The sequence below is a fragment of the Rhipicephalus microplus genome, chromosome 3 (assembly GCF_043290135.1).
Source record: "Rhipicephalus microplus isolate Deutch F79 chromosome 3, USDA_Rmic, whole genome shotgun sequence".
In the NCBI taxonomy this organism is placed as follows: Eukaryota; Metazoa; Arthropoda; class Arachnida; order Ixodida; family Ixodidae; genus Rhipicephalus; species Rhipicephalus microplus.
The window spans coordinates 155,917,517-155,930,649 of record NC_134702.1 but is presented as its reverse complement, the minus strand read 5'-3'; the positions used below and the strand labels follow the sequence as shown (position 1 = coordinate 155,930,649).

The 13,133-nt window shown below is 49.1% G+C and overlaps 1 protein-coding gene across 1 annotated transcript; it reads right to left on the bottom strand.

Moving 5' to 3' along the window:
- Positions 1-11,657: 11,657 nt before the first annotated feature.
- On the bottom strand, positions 11,658-13,133 carry LOC142803023 (uncharacterized). Its single transcript, XM_075888122.1, has 2 exons — positions 12,769-13,133; positions 11,658-12,662 (listed from the first exon to the last, which is right to left on the bottom strand). The coding sequence occupies exons 1-2, from the start codon at positions 12,922-12,924 to the stop codon at positions 11,658-11,660; spliced, it is 1,161 nt and encodes a 386-aa protein (XP_075744237.1). The 5' UTR covers positions 12,925-13,133.

Sequence of the window (13,133 nt, the reverse complement as noted above, 5' to 3'; positions counted from 1 at the left end):
AAAGAGTACAGCCATATCCGTCCGTCCGTCCGTCCGACCGACCGACCGACCGACCGACCGACCGACCGACCGACCGACCGACCGACCGACCGACCGACCGACCGACCGACCGACCGACCGACCGACCGACCGACCGACCGACCGACCGACCGACCGACCGACCGACCGACCGACCGACCGACCGACCGACCGACCGACCGACCGACCGACCGACCGACCGACCGACCGACCGACCGACCGACCGACCGACCGACCGACCGACCGACCGACCGACCGACCGACCGACCGACCGACCGACCGACCGACCGACCGACCGACCGACCGACCGACCATCCATCCATCCATCCATCCATCCATCCATCCATCCATCCATCCATCCATCCATCCATCCATCCATCCATCCATCCATCCATCCATCCATCCATCCATCCATCCATCCATCCATCCATCCATCCATCCATCCATCCAGCTGAGACCCTGGCAGACAGCAGAACACACGGGATTCCGATGTGCGCTTGTTTTTTTTTTCAGTGTACCAGCAAGAATCACCACCAGAATGTTTTGACTAAAGGGAAAGAAGGTATTTTTTCTTTTACTGCATTTATTTCGGCCCAATTTACGAAAAAAACATTTACTGCTGCGTTTTTTTCTGATAGGCAGGAGTTATCAACTCGTCTCTGGCGGTATCACATTATTTTTTCATTAAGGGTCGCTTGGTCTCGTTTCTAAATACCTCGATTTAAGAAAAATATATACAGACATTCTAGCATTCTTCCTTTCTGTAGAGTTGCATGGGGGAAAACTGGACCAATTATCGCCGTTAAATTGTATTGCTCTCCTCTCCTGAGTCATAATTTCAATGTTACATTGCGTATGCATATTTATGAGGTGGCCAATCAAAACGCAGTTATGCTCTATGTAACTAAGTGCCCTAATCATGTTATTGAATTAGGGTACGTGAGAAGTAATTTTGCCGGGATATTGTAGAAGGCTTCGACTATCTGACATACATATCCACTCCCTACGTCTTTCAAGATGAAAGTGCCTGAGTTGTCATCCTCTCCTTTTTCGTCAGCTGAATTTTCATTATGTTTTGGTAGACCCGGCGTGGTGGAGAAGTGGCTAAGGTACTGGGCTGCTGACCTGCAGGCCGCGGGATTGACACTCGGCTGCGGCAGCTCCATTTTCGATGGAGGCGAAAATGCTGAAGGCCCGTCTGCACAGATTTGGGTGCATGTTAAAGAACTTCATGTGGTCGAAATTTTCGGAGCCTTCCACAACGGCGTATCTCATAATATTATGGCGGTTTTGGGACGTTGAACGCAACATATCAATGAATCAATGAATGAATCAATCAATCAATGAAATTTTGGTAGCACAATGGCAATATCAGTGTCGTGTTCAGTTATTGTACTGTCGACAGCATCCAAATTAAAGAGTCGCACATATAGCATAATGGCGTCTCTCTAATGAAAACTGAATTCGCAGAGGTAGACTACAAAAAAAAATTGCCCCCACCTCCACGAAGGGATTCGTGAGGCAATGCGAATGCATTTCTTGTGCTGAGAGACAGAGAGAGAGAGGTTAATCAAAAAGGAAGAGATGAAAAGGATGCTATATTCTGCCTCCCCCGTCGCGGGGGCACGGCTAAGTGCTTTTAGAAAAGGGGGAATGGGGAAGTAATGATGATAGGAAGAAGAGAGGAGAGAAGGAAAAAGTAAGAAGCATGGCAAGAGAACGTCTTGTCAGCACAGTCATCTGTACGAAGCAAAAGCGTTCGTCTATAAGGTGGTGAGGTCCGCACACGCACAGAAATCAGGGAAGGCTCGGACGGCTTGCGTCTTCGGGCGCGCGGGAAAGAGTATGTCTTCCATCGTTGTGGCAAGTAGACGAAGCAGACGATAGTGGCTCATTAGTACGCAAAGGTCTTTGGCCAGGTCAGGGCAGGAGCAATTAAGATGCTGGAGCGTTACGTCACCACCGCACCTTCGGCACGCTGGTGATGAATAGGCCAGACGCGGCTGGTACGCAGGTGAATCAACATCCACCTCTCGCGTCTGTCTAGGCCGGTCTTCAGAAGGGATGGTGGAGGTTGGCCGTTTGTCACCGGTGTGTCGGGGTGGGCCGTTGGTAGAACCATTCGCTGTCACTGCCGTGAGTAATCTGACTGGGCTACCGCCTTGGTGACTGGCGTGTCGCAGTGGTGTGCAGCCTTAGCTGCAGCGTCAGCCTCCTCGTTACCAGCTATTCCAACGTACGAGGAAAGCCAGTGGAGGGACAGGCGCACACTGCTATCTTTGATGGCTGCCAGTTTGGCGTGCAGCAACGCCACAGTCATGCTTGTTTGGTCTGGTTGGAGCAGCGCTTGTGGGGCTGGTCGGGAGTCGCACAGAATCGCCACAAGCAGATGGGGTAACGGGTAGCCAAGTGAAGGCCGGCCAATTCAGCTGCAATGGAGCTGGCATGAAAGAGAAGTCGGCACCGGACGGTTGTCCCAGTCGATGGTAGACGCAGGCAGCCGCAGCCAAATGGGGGCCTTTCAGAACGAACCCGTCCGTGGACACCAGGGCCTGCCCCCTGAGCTGGTCGTGCAGTTTCGCCACGGCTGCCTGGTGGAGCTCGCACACCAATGTCCACCTTTTCCTGAGGTGGTCGAGCCCTAATTGTACGTCCAGAGGTTGCTGATGGGGAGGAGGGGGCTGGATAGGACTGGGAGGTTCGGGGATTAGCTCTTAATAGAGAGCGCAGGCCTGTGCTATTAGCGACGCTGGTTGGCTCCGCAGTCTCCGAAGGATGCCTGCGGAGCCAGCCTGCACAGGACCCCGGGGGCCCTGTGCAGGCGATCCCCATGATGCACCGCCTGTCGTAGCATCGAAAGTGACAGTGGCCAGGTCTGGGCCTCCGCGAGTGTTGCAGCTATGGGCGACTGACGGGGAAGTCCCATGAAGCGCCGAATCGCCATGCTGTGTTGCCGCTCCAGCTGCTCCTTGCGGTGTGGCGCCAGCGGTACCAAGGGCTGTGCGTAAGTTTGCGCTGCCGTTGCAGCCCCTTGGTAGAGCCTTAGGGCCAGCCACGATGTGCACCCTTGGCCCTGCTGAATAGCTTGCTTGTGGCAGTTTCGACCCCGGTGGCCTTGAAGACAGTGAGTTTAACGGCCGGTATCAAGGTAACGCAGTGGTCGATCCTTAGCCCCAGGTGCGTCACTGCCTTGCTCCACGGGATCGGTTGATCCGAGAGAGGGCACCGTTGCCGTCAGACATTCGTCTTCACCGACTTCTGGACTTCTCCCATCGCCCTGAGTGGGGACCAGCTAGCGAACGGTCGAGAGTGAGGAGCGAGCGGATGGGAAAGTGGCGCGCCAGCGTTCTCGGCTCTGCATTGACGTTTCACAGCGGCATGTCAAGCACACATTTCAGGATGTTCTTGAGAGGCGCCCAACCAGCAAACGACGAGGGTGAGGCGCGAGTGGACGGGAGAGTGGAGTGCAGGGAGGAGAGAGAGCGAGAGACGGAGCGGCGAAGCACTGCACCTACCCTCTCCTACAGCCACTGCGCCGTGCTCCCGACTGGGCTGCAGAAATTAGGTGCCGTTTTCCTTTTCCTACCACTACCACCACCCCCTCTCCTACACTCTCTCGCACCACATGCTCCGCTTGCTACAGGCGAAGATGAGCGCGCGCACCCGCATTTGTTCCAATGGGACAGAGTGAGAGGGGAGACATTAACACAAGCCAGTACGCGGCCGCTGCCACTGGATGCCTGACATAGCCCGACTAAGAAATGCATTCGCATTTAATTAAAAAAGTACAAATTGTCCCTGCTATGTAACACCACTGTGTTACATACAAAGTACATCAAACTCTGAACGCGTGTTGCGTATACTTCTAGAACAAGCAAAATATTTCGATGTGTGTTCCTACATTTCGAACATATCCACTGAAGACCGTAAAATTTACAATGCGAATGGGTGACCCAAATTGATCAAAACGTGCCTGCAACTAACCCGTGGTTGTCGCAGAGCCGGCAACGTTTAATCTAGACCCTCCTCTCCGTATCCTGCTTCTGCGGCAATGAAAATTAGCGCTAGTCACATGAAAGGAAAGAAAAAGCAACCCTTTTATTCGAGTATAACCCGCGAGCGTAGAACGTGGCACTCTTCTGACTTCGCTTGTCCATCGGGCTGTCATTTTTTTCTTCGTCAGTGTCCTGCATACTATGTACAGCCAGCAAATTTCGAAGTGCAGTAAGTTTTCAGCACATCCGGATCTCTTACAGAGGTATCGCAATTATAAGTGCTCTATGTGGGTGGTGCAAATCTACAACAAAAAAGCCAATTTCAGAATATATTCGTCCAAGCACTCACTTTCCCTATCGTGCACCTTGGCTCGACATTCCTTAATGAGCACGAACATAAAGGAAAGCACAAAACCACTTTTTTTCGCCACATGCGAGCTTTGCCAGCAGCGCGGCAGCCTTTTCGGATGGATGGATGAATGGATGTATCCGGCTGTTCCCCTTAGGTCGCGTGGTGGCTCACGCCACCTAGCCATAAAGTTAAGTACTATCACTGTATGTTTAGGGATTGAGTTTAACTCACGCCTCGATTGCAGCCACCAATGTTAGCCTCCTCCTGGTTATTTCTACCCATTTAAAGCCTATTTTGCCTTCACTCCCTAAACCCCAATGCTTTGAAAAATTTGGTGCCATTATCTTCGACTACAGGGTGGAGCCCTTTACAGAACATTATGAAATGTTCAGCCGTTTCCTCCTCCTGTCCCCATGCACTACATACCATATCTTTGCCTTCGCATTTTGCTCGGTACTTCTCGGTCCACAAAACTCTCGTTCTAGCCTCGAAGAGCGGAGAACTACTCTGGGAATCATCGTAGATCCCTTGCAATTTCCTGCTTAAAAGTTCGGCAGGTCTCCAGTGATGATTTCGTAAGCATTCCCATCTTCCACATCTCCCTCCCTGTTTCCTTCACCTTCTTCTTACCGATGTTTCTTTTTGGCTTGGTATTCTGTTGTTGTCTTTCCGACCATACAAAGAAGCACCGCGGTGCGGAGAAAAAAGCGGGTCACACCCACCTCTCTGTGCGATTGGGACGGTCGGAGAGAACCCGCCCCACCCCTGCCACATCAGAGGCCATTGTCCTGCTTACAGGCCGTTTTTCCTGGTTATTAACACGGTCTCATTTTTATCATGCTCCAGTTATCCACATTCCAGATAGAAAACGGAAAAATCTGTAATTGTTATTTCGAGAACCAAACCTTATTCGCAATATATTTCCTCCTTGTGTCATGGTAGGCGATTTATATGAAACGTATGTTTTCGCACGCGGAGGTCTCTGTGGTGGAACTGTTTTAGTGAGCCTATTTTCTCAATGTTTATCCGTTCATCTTCGTATTGCCAATTAGAATTGATTGTGTTTATCGTTAGGGTTAGTCAAAATAAAATACTTGAAACTACGACGCAATGTTGCATTGATCTCTTTTTTACCAGAATAACAACAGCGAAACTTCTTGTTCGCAAACGCTGCACTACCAGATTACGAAGCTATACAACAATAATAAAGCTGCAGGATAAAGAAATGACTAATCCGGAAAAATAGTTAAGCAGGCGATAAGTCAACTCTCTTTCGTAGTAGTTTATACACTTATCCCAACTTTACTGAGAAAAAAAACGTACTAATTTAAACTGTAGCCCATAATGCTTATACAGGTTCGCAATGACGTGCACATGCAACAATGATGCAGCGATTGGTCTTTCACACGCTTGTATGAGCACTGAACGTTGCAGGCGATCATTTATGCGCATTTCCTGTGCTTCTAGGCAACATAATCTATTCTGTTTGTTGCGAGCGCTTGTGTGTGCAAATTGTTGTTTCAGATGAAAAGACACCGTCAGGCGTTAATGCATTTTGCCCTCTCTTTCTTGAAGACTTTGTACCGTTGAATAAAGAAAAAATTCAATTATGTAGACGTGTTTTTGCATACTTCTTTTCCTGTTAGTTTCGCTTATTGAATGTAATGTATATTCCACCTATATTTTCGTGCAGGTGTCACGCGCACACAAGAAGAATACGTTCTTCAAGTAAATATGCATTGATCTCGGCGACATTACTAGTGCTGCACCACTGTAAAGCACTACAAACATGATTTTGTTCCAATAGTATAGACAAATCAACATTGTTTTTATTTATATGCAAAGAGTATGAACAACTACTTTCGAGGAAGTCATGAAGTCATGTTTTGGAGTGTGTTTAAAGAAAACTGCGGGCCATCTCCCTGAAGGGAACCCTGATGAGATGCGAAGCAGCAGCGGTGCGCACGGCATTGACATGTCAAACGAATATTAGCGCGAAGAAAACAGGGACGGGAAAAAAAGACAAAACCGAACGTTGTAGTTGATCTTTTCTTTCCCGTTCCTGTTTTCGTCGAACTAATATTCGTTTAAGATGAAAGTGCACCTACTCGCCCAATTGTCCCTTCTGACGCACGGCATTGACCCGGTTGAAACGGGCGTCGACGCGAGTGCTGGGAGAATGGTTTGAAGTGAAACTCGGCTTAGCGTTTACTCTAGCAAATGTTTGTTTGAAACGCAAAGATGCGGCAGGCGGGACGCGGTGAAGATGCTTCTACTCGGCTACCTTGGCTCTCGTCTCGTCGTTTTTACCCGCGTGCCGTCTTTATTCTCGAACGCGATTGGCGTTCTTCACTCGCACCTCGTCGATGTTAATGGTCTTCCACTGCCGTAGCTTGCGTTCAGCTTCCCTGGCTCACTCATCGTCGGTGTTGACATCGCCATTTGCGAAAGCAATCGGCTTCGCTAACACTCGTGACGCAGGTGACAGCAGGGAAAGGTACGCGCACACTAGCGGGAAGCATGCCACGACGGCGTCCCCGCCCGTCAGTGCGATCGCGCAGTAAGCAGAGGCACGCTGTCCACAATGCCGGCGCCCTGGGATTCTCGAAGTGAGGCCACAGAACTTCTTGTGAGGCGTGCAGCGCGCGAACCCGCCGACTCCCGGCTTCTTACTGACAGATGAAGAGTAGTGGCGCGAGTAAGATGATGCCCACGCGAGCAGTGGGCTCGAGTGTTGCGAGCGGTAGCGAGGGTGAAGCGAGAGAGAGCTGACAACGCGGCGAGCGCGCGGCAGGTGAGGGCGGGAGACGTTACCAAGCGCTGCTAGGAGGGCGTGAGCTACTTCGCTCCGCTCCAACACCTGCGACTATGGGAGGGGTGAGGCGGAGGGACAGCGTTACACTGGCTAGTAAAAGAGCTGGTTGGCATCTAAATCTTTTCAATGACTACTAGGGGAGAAAGACCATTGGGTTGGCGATGTTACTTCGAAATGAAACCTATTAGTGGTATCAATGAATTAATAAAAAGAGATTCTCACCTCAACATGGTTGAGCGCTCACGAGCAATGTGCCTGTCAGGAGCTCCATCTCCATTGCAGAGGCTCTGCAGAGAAGCAAACACGTAGTACCATATTACACAATAGTGCCACACATCGTCAAAAGCTGCCCCTAGGTGTCAGACTCTGCCCAGGCGGCACTGCAAAAGACGCCGCCACCAGCGCTACCATCGCCGCGCCGGTCATAATTGGGTAGAGCAAGTGAACGTGCATAGGCCTTCTTTTGCGTTGGTATTGAGGGGCGGTTTGCTGAAAATCACGGGCCTAGCAAGCCTCTTCCTTGAATCCAAGCTCGCTTCAGAAAAGTAGAAAGCTCATCAAAACAAACTGCGGGCACAATGCAAAAGATGTTTGCTATTTTGGTGAGCTTTGCATAACACGAGTTTAAGGTAAGCACTCCGACGAGCGTTCTGTAACGCCTAAATGTGTTAAACTTGGGCATACACATGATGTTAAAGCATTGAAGTCCATACACGAGCAATCTAATGACCAAAGTTGAAGCGAAGCGCGCTTTATCTGGCATGGATGGCCCTGGAGATTTTCACCTTTGCAGTTGTATTCTCTATCGATCTCCCGCATCCTGTGCGTTGAGCTGTTTGATTTCGCATGTCAGAACGTTCGGTGGACGGATGTCTTCCATTTGTATGTACTGCGAATGGGGACACATGTGTGCCCTATTTTTCGGTGCACAACGAAAGGCAAAACGGAGGCCTCCGAGATAGCTCTGGTCATCGCGGAGACCAACGGCAAGAAAAAAAACTGATTGTGGTCGTGATCATTTTGCGGTTTACCTGTACGTGTTCGCATTTCGTAGTTAAAGCCGGAACCTAGAGGCTTCAAAAACCTACATGCGTAATGTTGCGTGGTAGGGACAACTTCAGATTATTTGTGGTCGCGTCACCTGTCCACTGTTGCACGGCGCGCACCGTGGTCAGAGGCTCTGCTAATCTTCATAATCAATGTTACCTTTGTTCTCCGTCAAGGCTCCTGAAAACAATAACAGGAGACCTACAATATCACACTTTCTAATGCGACCGGCTGTGGAAAACGCAAGTAATTCGCTTACCCAACACGTATACGCAACGACCCGCATCCAGCGCTCTCGCCATTCTGCTTCGCGAAAGCTGCGGAAGTCGGCGAAACTGAAGTCGTTCACGTCCGTGGCAATTCACAACGCAATAGCGTCGAGTGGGGTCTTTTTACGTAGAGCGAGGAGCTGTTGCGCCTGCTCTTGTTTTCACTATAGTTCTGGTGAGTAAATCAGCAAGCCCGGTGAGTAAACCAGCAAGCACTTCATGGCGGTTCGGTGACGCGTCCGAATAGCGGAGAGAGATTCGTAGCTCTTTTTCGAAGTGTTCAATGCGCAAATACTTTAACATTTAGCTCAGTTGATGTTTCGTACGCCGGAGCTGTGCCTGGTTCTGCAGAAAACGGAAGAGTCTATTACCACCTCAACAGTTCCGGGTCACGTGACCCAAGGTAAAACATATGACGTCATCAGTAAAGCGATCGGCTTCAAAGGGCAATACAACTGGCTACGCCTTATCAAGCGAGTTGAAGCCATGTGACAAAAAAAGGACGAGTTTTCTTTACCTTAGTGGGTATGCGCCCCAGTTAATAGAGAAACAAGAACAAGCTTTTGTAATGGGTTGGATCACCGGATGACCCACTCGTTACGCTATTCACATTGTGCGACGACTGGTTGCTCTTCCGCTGTTATGTTTATAGGTTGTACTAACGCGATTGCTTTCCCGACATCAAGCCTGCCTAAGGCAAGTTTATCAACAAGTCCTATGCACCGGTGTGGCTCAGTGGTAGAATACTGGGTTGCACCAACACCGCCTAGATAAGCAGGCCTCTTCACTGCCGCCGTGACGTCACGCACCTGGCCCGTCGACGCGCGCGCGCGCGAGCCGCTGCGGCGCGGACGCTTCCCGCGCGGCGGCCACTACAGATGAGTAAAACATTAATTTCTGCATTGCCGCGATATAGGCATGCAATATAAAATTTCTGAACGAACGTTATTTCACATCAAGATGAAATAGTGCTGTTCCGCTCCATCTTGGCGGACGTGACTGCTTCAGATTGCACTTAAAAGAAACGTACACAAGTCCCGGGCACCTGGCAAAATATTTATTACAATGTGTGTACCATGTATCACAAGGAACATACGAACTTCCAGCTTTTAGCAGCCATATTGACATCTATGACTACATTGTGCAACACAAAAACCGAAACTGACAAGATTGAGCAAAAAAAAAAACAAGGCGCTAGATTATTCGTTATAATGTTACAAAATTTATCACAGTGAAAAACTTTTAGCATCTGGTACAGTCATATTCACAGCCATAATCACATTATGGGGCAAACAGAAAAACACAACTGCTCTTAGAACGAAAGAAACTAGCTACTGGAGTATTTATTACAATGTATAAAGTGTATCACAAGGAACAAACATTTAGCATTTGGAACAGTCATATTCGAAGCCATATTCACATTGTGGGACAAAAAGAAAATACGAACCGGCCAGCTTAAAAAAACTAGCCATTAGTAAAGCTTGCTTCATATTTTAGCGAAGGGGCCACTAGCAAAGTTTACTGTAGCGTTAGCAACTTTCTTTGCTTTGCACAGGCTTTTTCTTTCATGACACTGTCATTCCTGCAAGCGACATAGTTTTTTAGAAGCGTGTTGACAGCTGGTTTTAGAATGTTCTTGAGTACGGTATCTGGATGGTGGCCACTTGCACACATGTCCAACTCCTCGCCGTCGCTTAGTAGGAACTGCATGATGCTCAAGAGGACCATCCTTTGGTTGGCTTCTGCATGAAACCGCTGCTCCTGTTCCTTACTGACAAGGTGCTCTAATACTATCTTAGTGCCAAGAACAACATTAACAACAAAAGGCTGCGGAAACTTCAAGGCGCCTCTGCTCATGCTGTCAATGAGTACGTGCTCACTTTGCTGCAGCTCTCGGTCAGTGATCATGAGCTGTGACTGACAATCCTCACATGGCTGACGTTTAATTGCAGCATGCGCACAATAGCCTGCAATGTATGTCAACGCAGGCACGTCAGTTTGTGATGCCTTCAGGTCACTTTGGGTGAGTTTGATGGCATACTTTGCTATTAGCATCTCGGCATCAAGCTCCTGTTCCTTAGGTGCCAATGACAGCGGCATGTCTTCCAGCTTTAAAGTGTCCTGCAAGCGAATCTTTGTCTCCGCTTCGAATACTTCTGTGATTGACACATTGTAGTGAGATCCACACATTTGGCGGTACTTCCAGAACCTGGCCTCAAGGCAATCTGTTTGAAACTTCCCCAAAAGGACGTACCTAAAGCCCAGCTCATTAAGGCAATACCGTGACAGCTCAATCAATGAATACGTGTTTAGCCGGAGAGCAAAGTGGGTCTCCTTTGTCAAACCTCCAGCCGTGGTTCCCCTCCGGCTCCACCTGTCAAGCCAGGTAATGAACTGATCAAGGTACTGAACTTGCAAACAAGACATATCCTTCACAGGCTGCTGATAAACATCACGTAGTCTGTGCCCCTTTTCTGGAGTCTTAACATTTACAATGCTCCACCACCTGACAATCAAATCAATAAAGGTGGCCGTTTCCTGCAGTGCAGCCAAATGCAATTTCTGCGCTTCAAGTGACAAAGCTGATGACACAAAGCTGTTAAAAACTTTCAACACCAATTTCACATTTTGACGCTCTAGGTGGCTTGGATAAAGTGCTTTATAGCTCAGACCATAGGCAACCTTTGCAAGCTTGCTTTGTTCACTCTGGTACAGCTTCCTCAAAAAAGTAAACGAAGCTTTTTGGTCCTCACCACTTCCACAGCTTTCAAAATGAGGATACAAAAACGACTTGTCATCATCCTTCTGATTGAGCCAATTGTTGCGTATACACTTGAGCAAGTGAACAGTGTCCACAACATGAAACAATGGCTGCTGCGGGTTGGCAGGATGAGGAAAAACAATCCCTGGCTCATTTTGCTCGCTAAACAGAGACATCATTTTCCTGTTTATGGCATTGTTGTCTGTTACGACCGCAACAACATGCAGACCAGCACTTTCAAGCCTCATGATTAGTGTCTTTAGAACATCATGCAGCTCCGTTGCTGTGATACGAGTTACCGGAAGGATATGAGCAACATCTTTATAAGATGAAAGCAAAGACTGTACCATGAACACGTGCGCTGTCTTTGCTGGTTCCGCACAATGCGCAGCAAACCCTGTTAGGCAGCCACCTTTATATTCAAAAAACTGTTGCAGGTTATTTCATCAAGCATGACAGTCACATTTTTTTCATGAGGCTTCAGAATGGTTGCTCTGCGCTTAATGTACCTCAGAAAACCTTCTTCGCACTGCTCTTTCGATGGGCTCACATCATGTGCAGCACAAACTCGCTTGATGGTAGTGTCATGCGGCAAGACAAGCTTGTTGCTGTGGCGAAAAAACTTGTAAGCATGTGGAGAAATTGTGTGCAATATACTGCTAAAAACTAAAAGCTCTGCAGAATACCGCACGCCATTACTCTTCTTTGTCAGCAGCTTGCACTGCTCCTTCAGGAAGATTAGTGCGTCAGCCCTCTCATCATCATGCAGCTCATCATCACAAATGTCATCCAGCAAGGATAAAACAAGCCTAAGCACTCCCCCCACCTTGTCCTCCTGGTGACGGGCCTTCTTTTCACAATATCGCTCCACGCTGTCTAGAAGGTTGTCCAGCACACGGACATCACGGACTTCGTCAGGAATGCACACATCATCCGACACCAACGGAGCGCACTTAAAATACACGGAAACGGACAGATCCTCTGTAACCACCACAGATACAAGCATCTCCGGAGCTTGCAACGCCGGCTCGATGTGGGCGACGATGAGGCACGTCTCGCAGGCTGTTGTACACCAAAACTTCTTATTTGGACGCTCGTTAACCCGAGAAATCAGTTCACCCAGATTACAAACTTTGTACTGTTTTTCTTCTTTTTCAAACGCTGCTTGGGACTCGTGTATGGCTTTCTGGAGTAGCTCATTTTCAGTCCGCTTCCTTTTCAGTTCAGGCTCTTCTCGCGACGTGCGCGAATCCGAGATATACGAAGGGCAGTCTGGAAAAATGGCTGGGAAGGCGTCTGGAGTCAGCCGTGTCAACTTCATAGGAGCTTCAATGGTTCGTCCATCGCAGTCCGTATACGTTGACGTTGTGCGCAGGTGTTCCGACTTGAAGTGACGCTCGCAAACCTGCGCGTGACCGGAACAAAAAAAAAAAAAAACACCAATTAGAATCTCCTGGGATAATTACGAGAAATCTCGTTAATTCTGAAGGGGTACGCTCGATGCAGCTTACCTTGGGGTCCTTCAACAGCCTCACGTCGACGTCGCTCCGTCGCACAGCCCGCTGCCATTCCGCTCTTCGCTTAGCGTCTCTCGGAAAAGAAAACAAGCGGACTTTCGGACCATTGTCATAGTTCCCTCGACAGTTGGGTACACAACACCGCCCCATGTCTCAGGATACATTCGTCAACAAAATAAATTCGGCGGAAGCGGTAACTGCAACACGGAACAGCGCGCACGGCGTGGCCGCGTGGTCTCGTTCAACGACAGAGTGAAATAATTGTCACGGCTGCCGCCACCTGTCGGAGACTCGGACAACTTACGGCTCTGCCGCAAAGCTACGGGCTACCACGGTGCTCGCTCTCTCGAGAGAGGTCG

What these genes read in the sequence shown, in the direction of transcription:
- LOC142803023 (XM_075888122.1), bottom strand. Translation starts at nt 12,924, where the DNA reads ATGGGGCGGTGTTGTGTACCCAACTGTCGAGGGAACTATGACAATGGT. An exon ending in GGCTGTTGAAGGACCCCAAG is followed by an intron (nt 12,663 to 12,768) that starts GTAAGCTGCATC and finishes GGTCACGCGCAG; the next exon opens with GTTTGCGAGCGTCACTTCAA.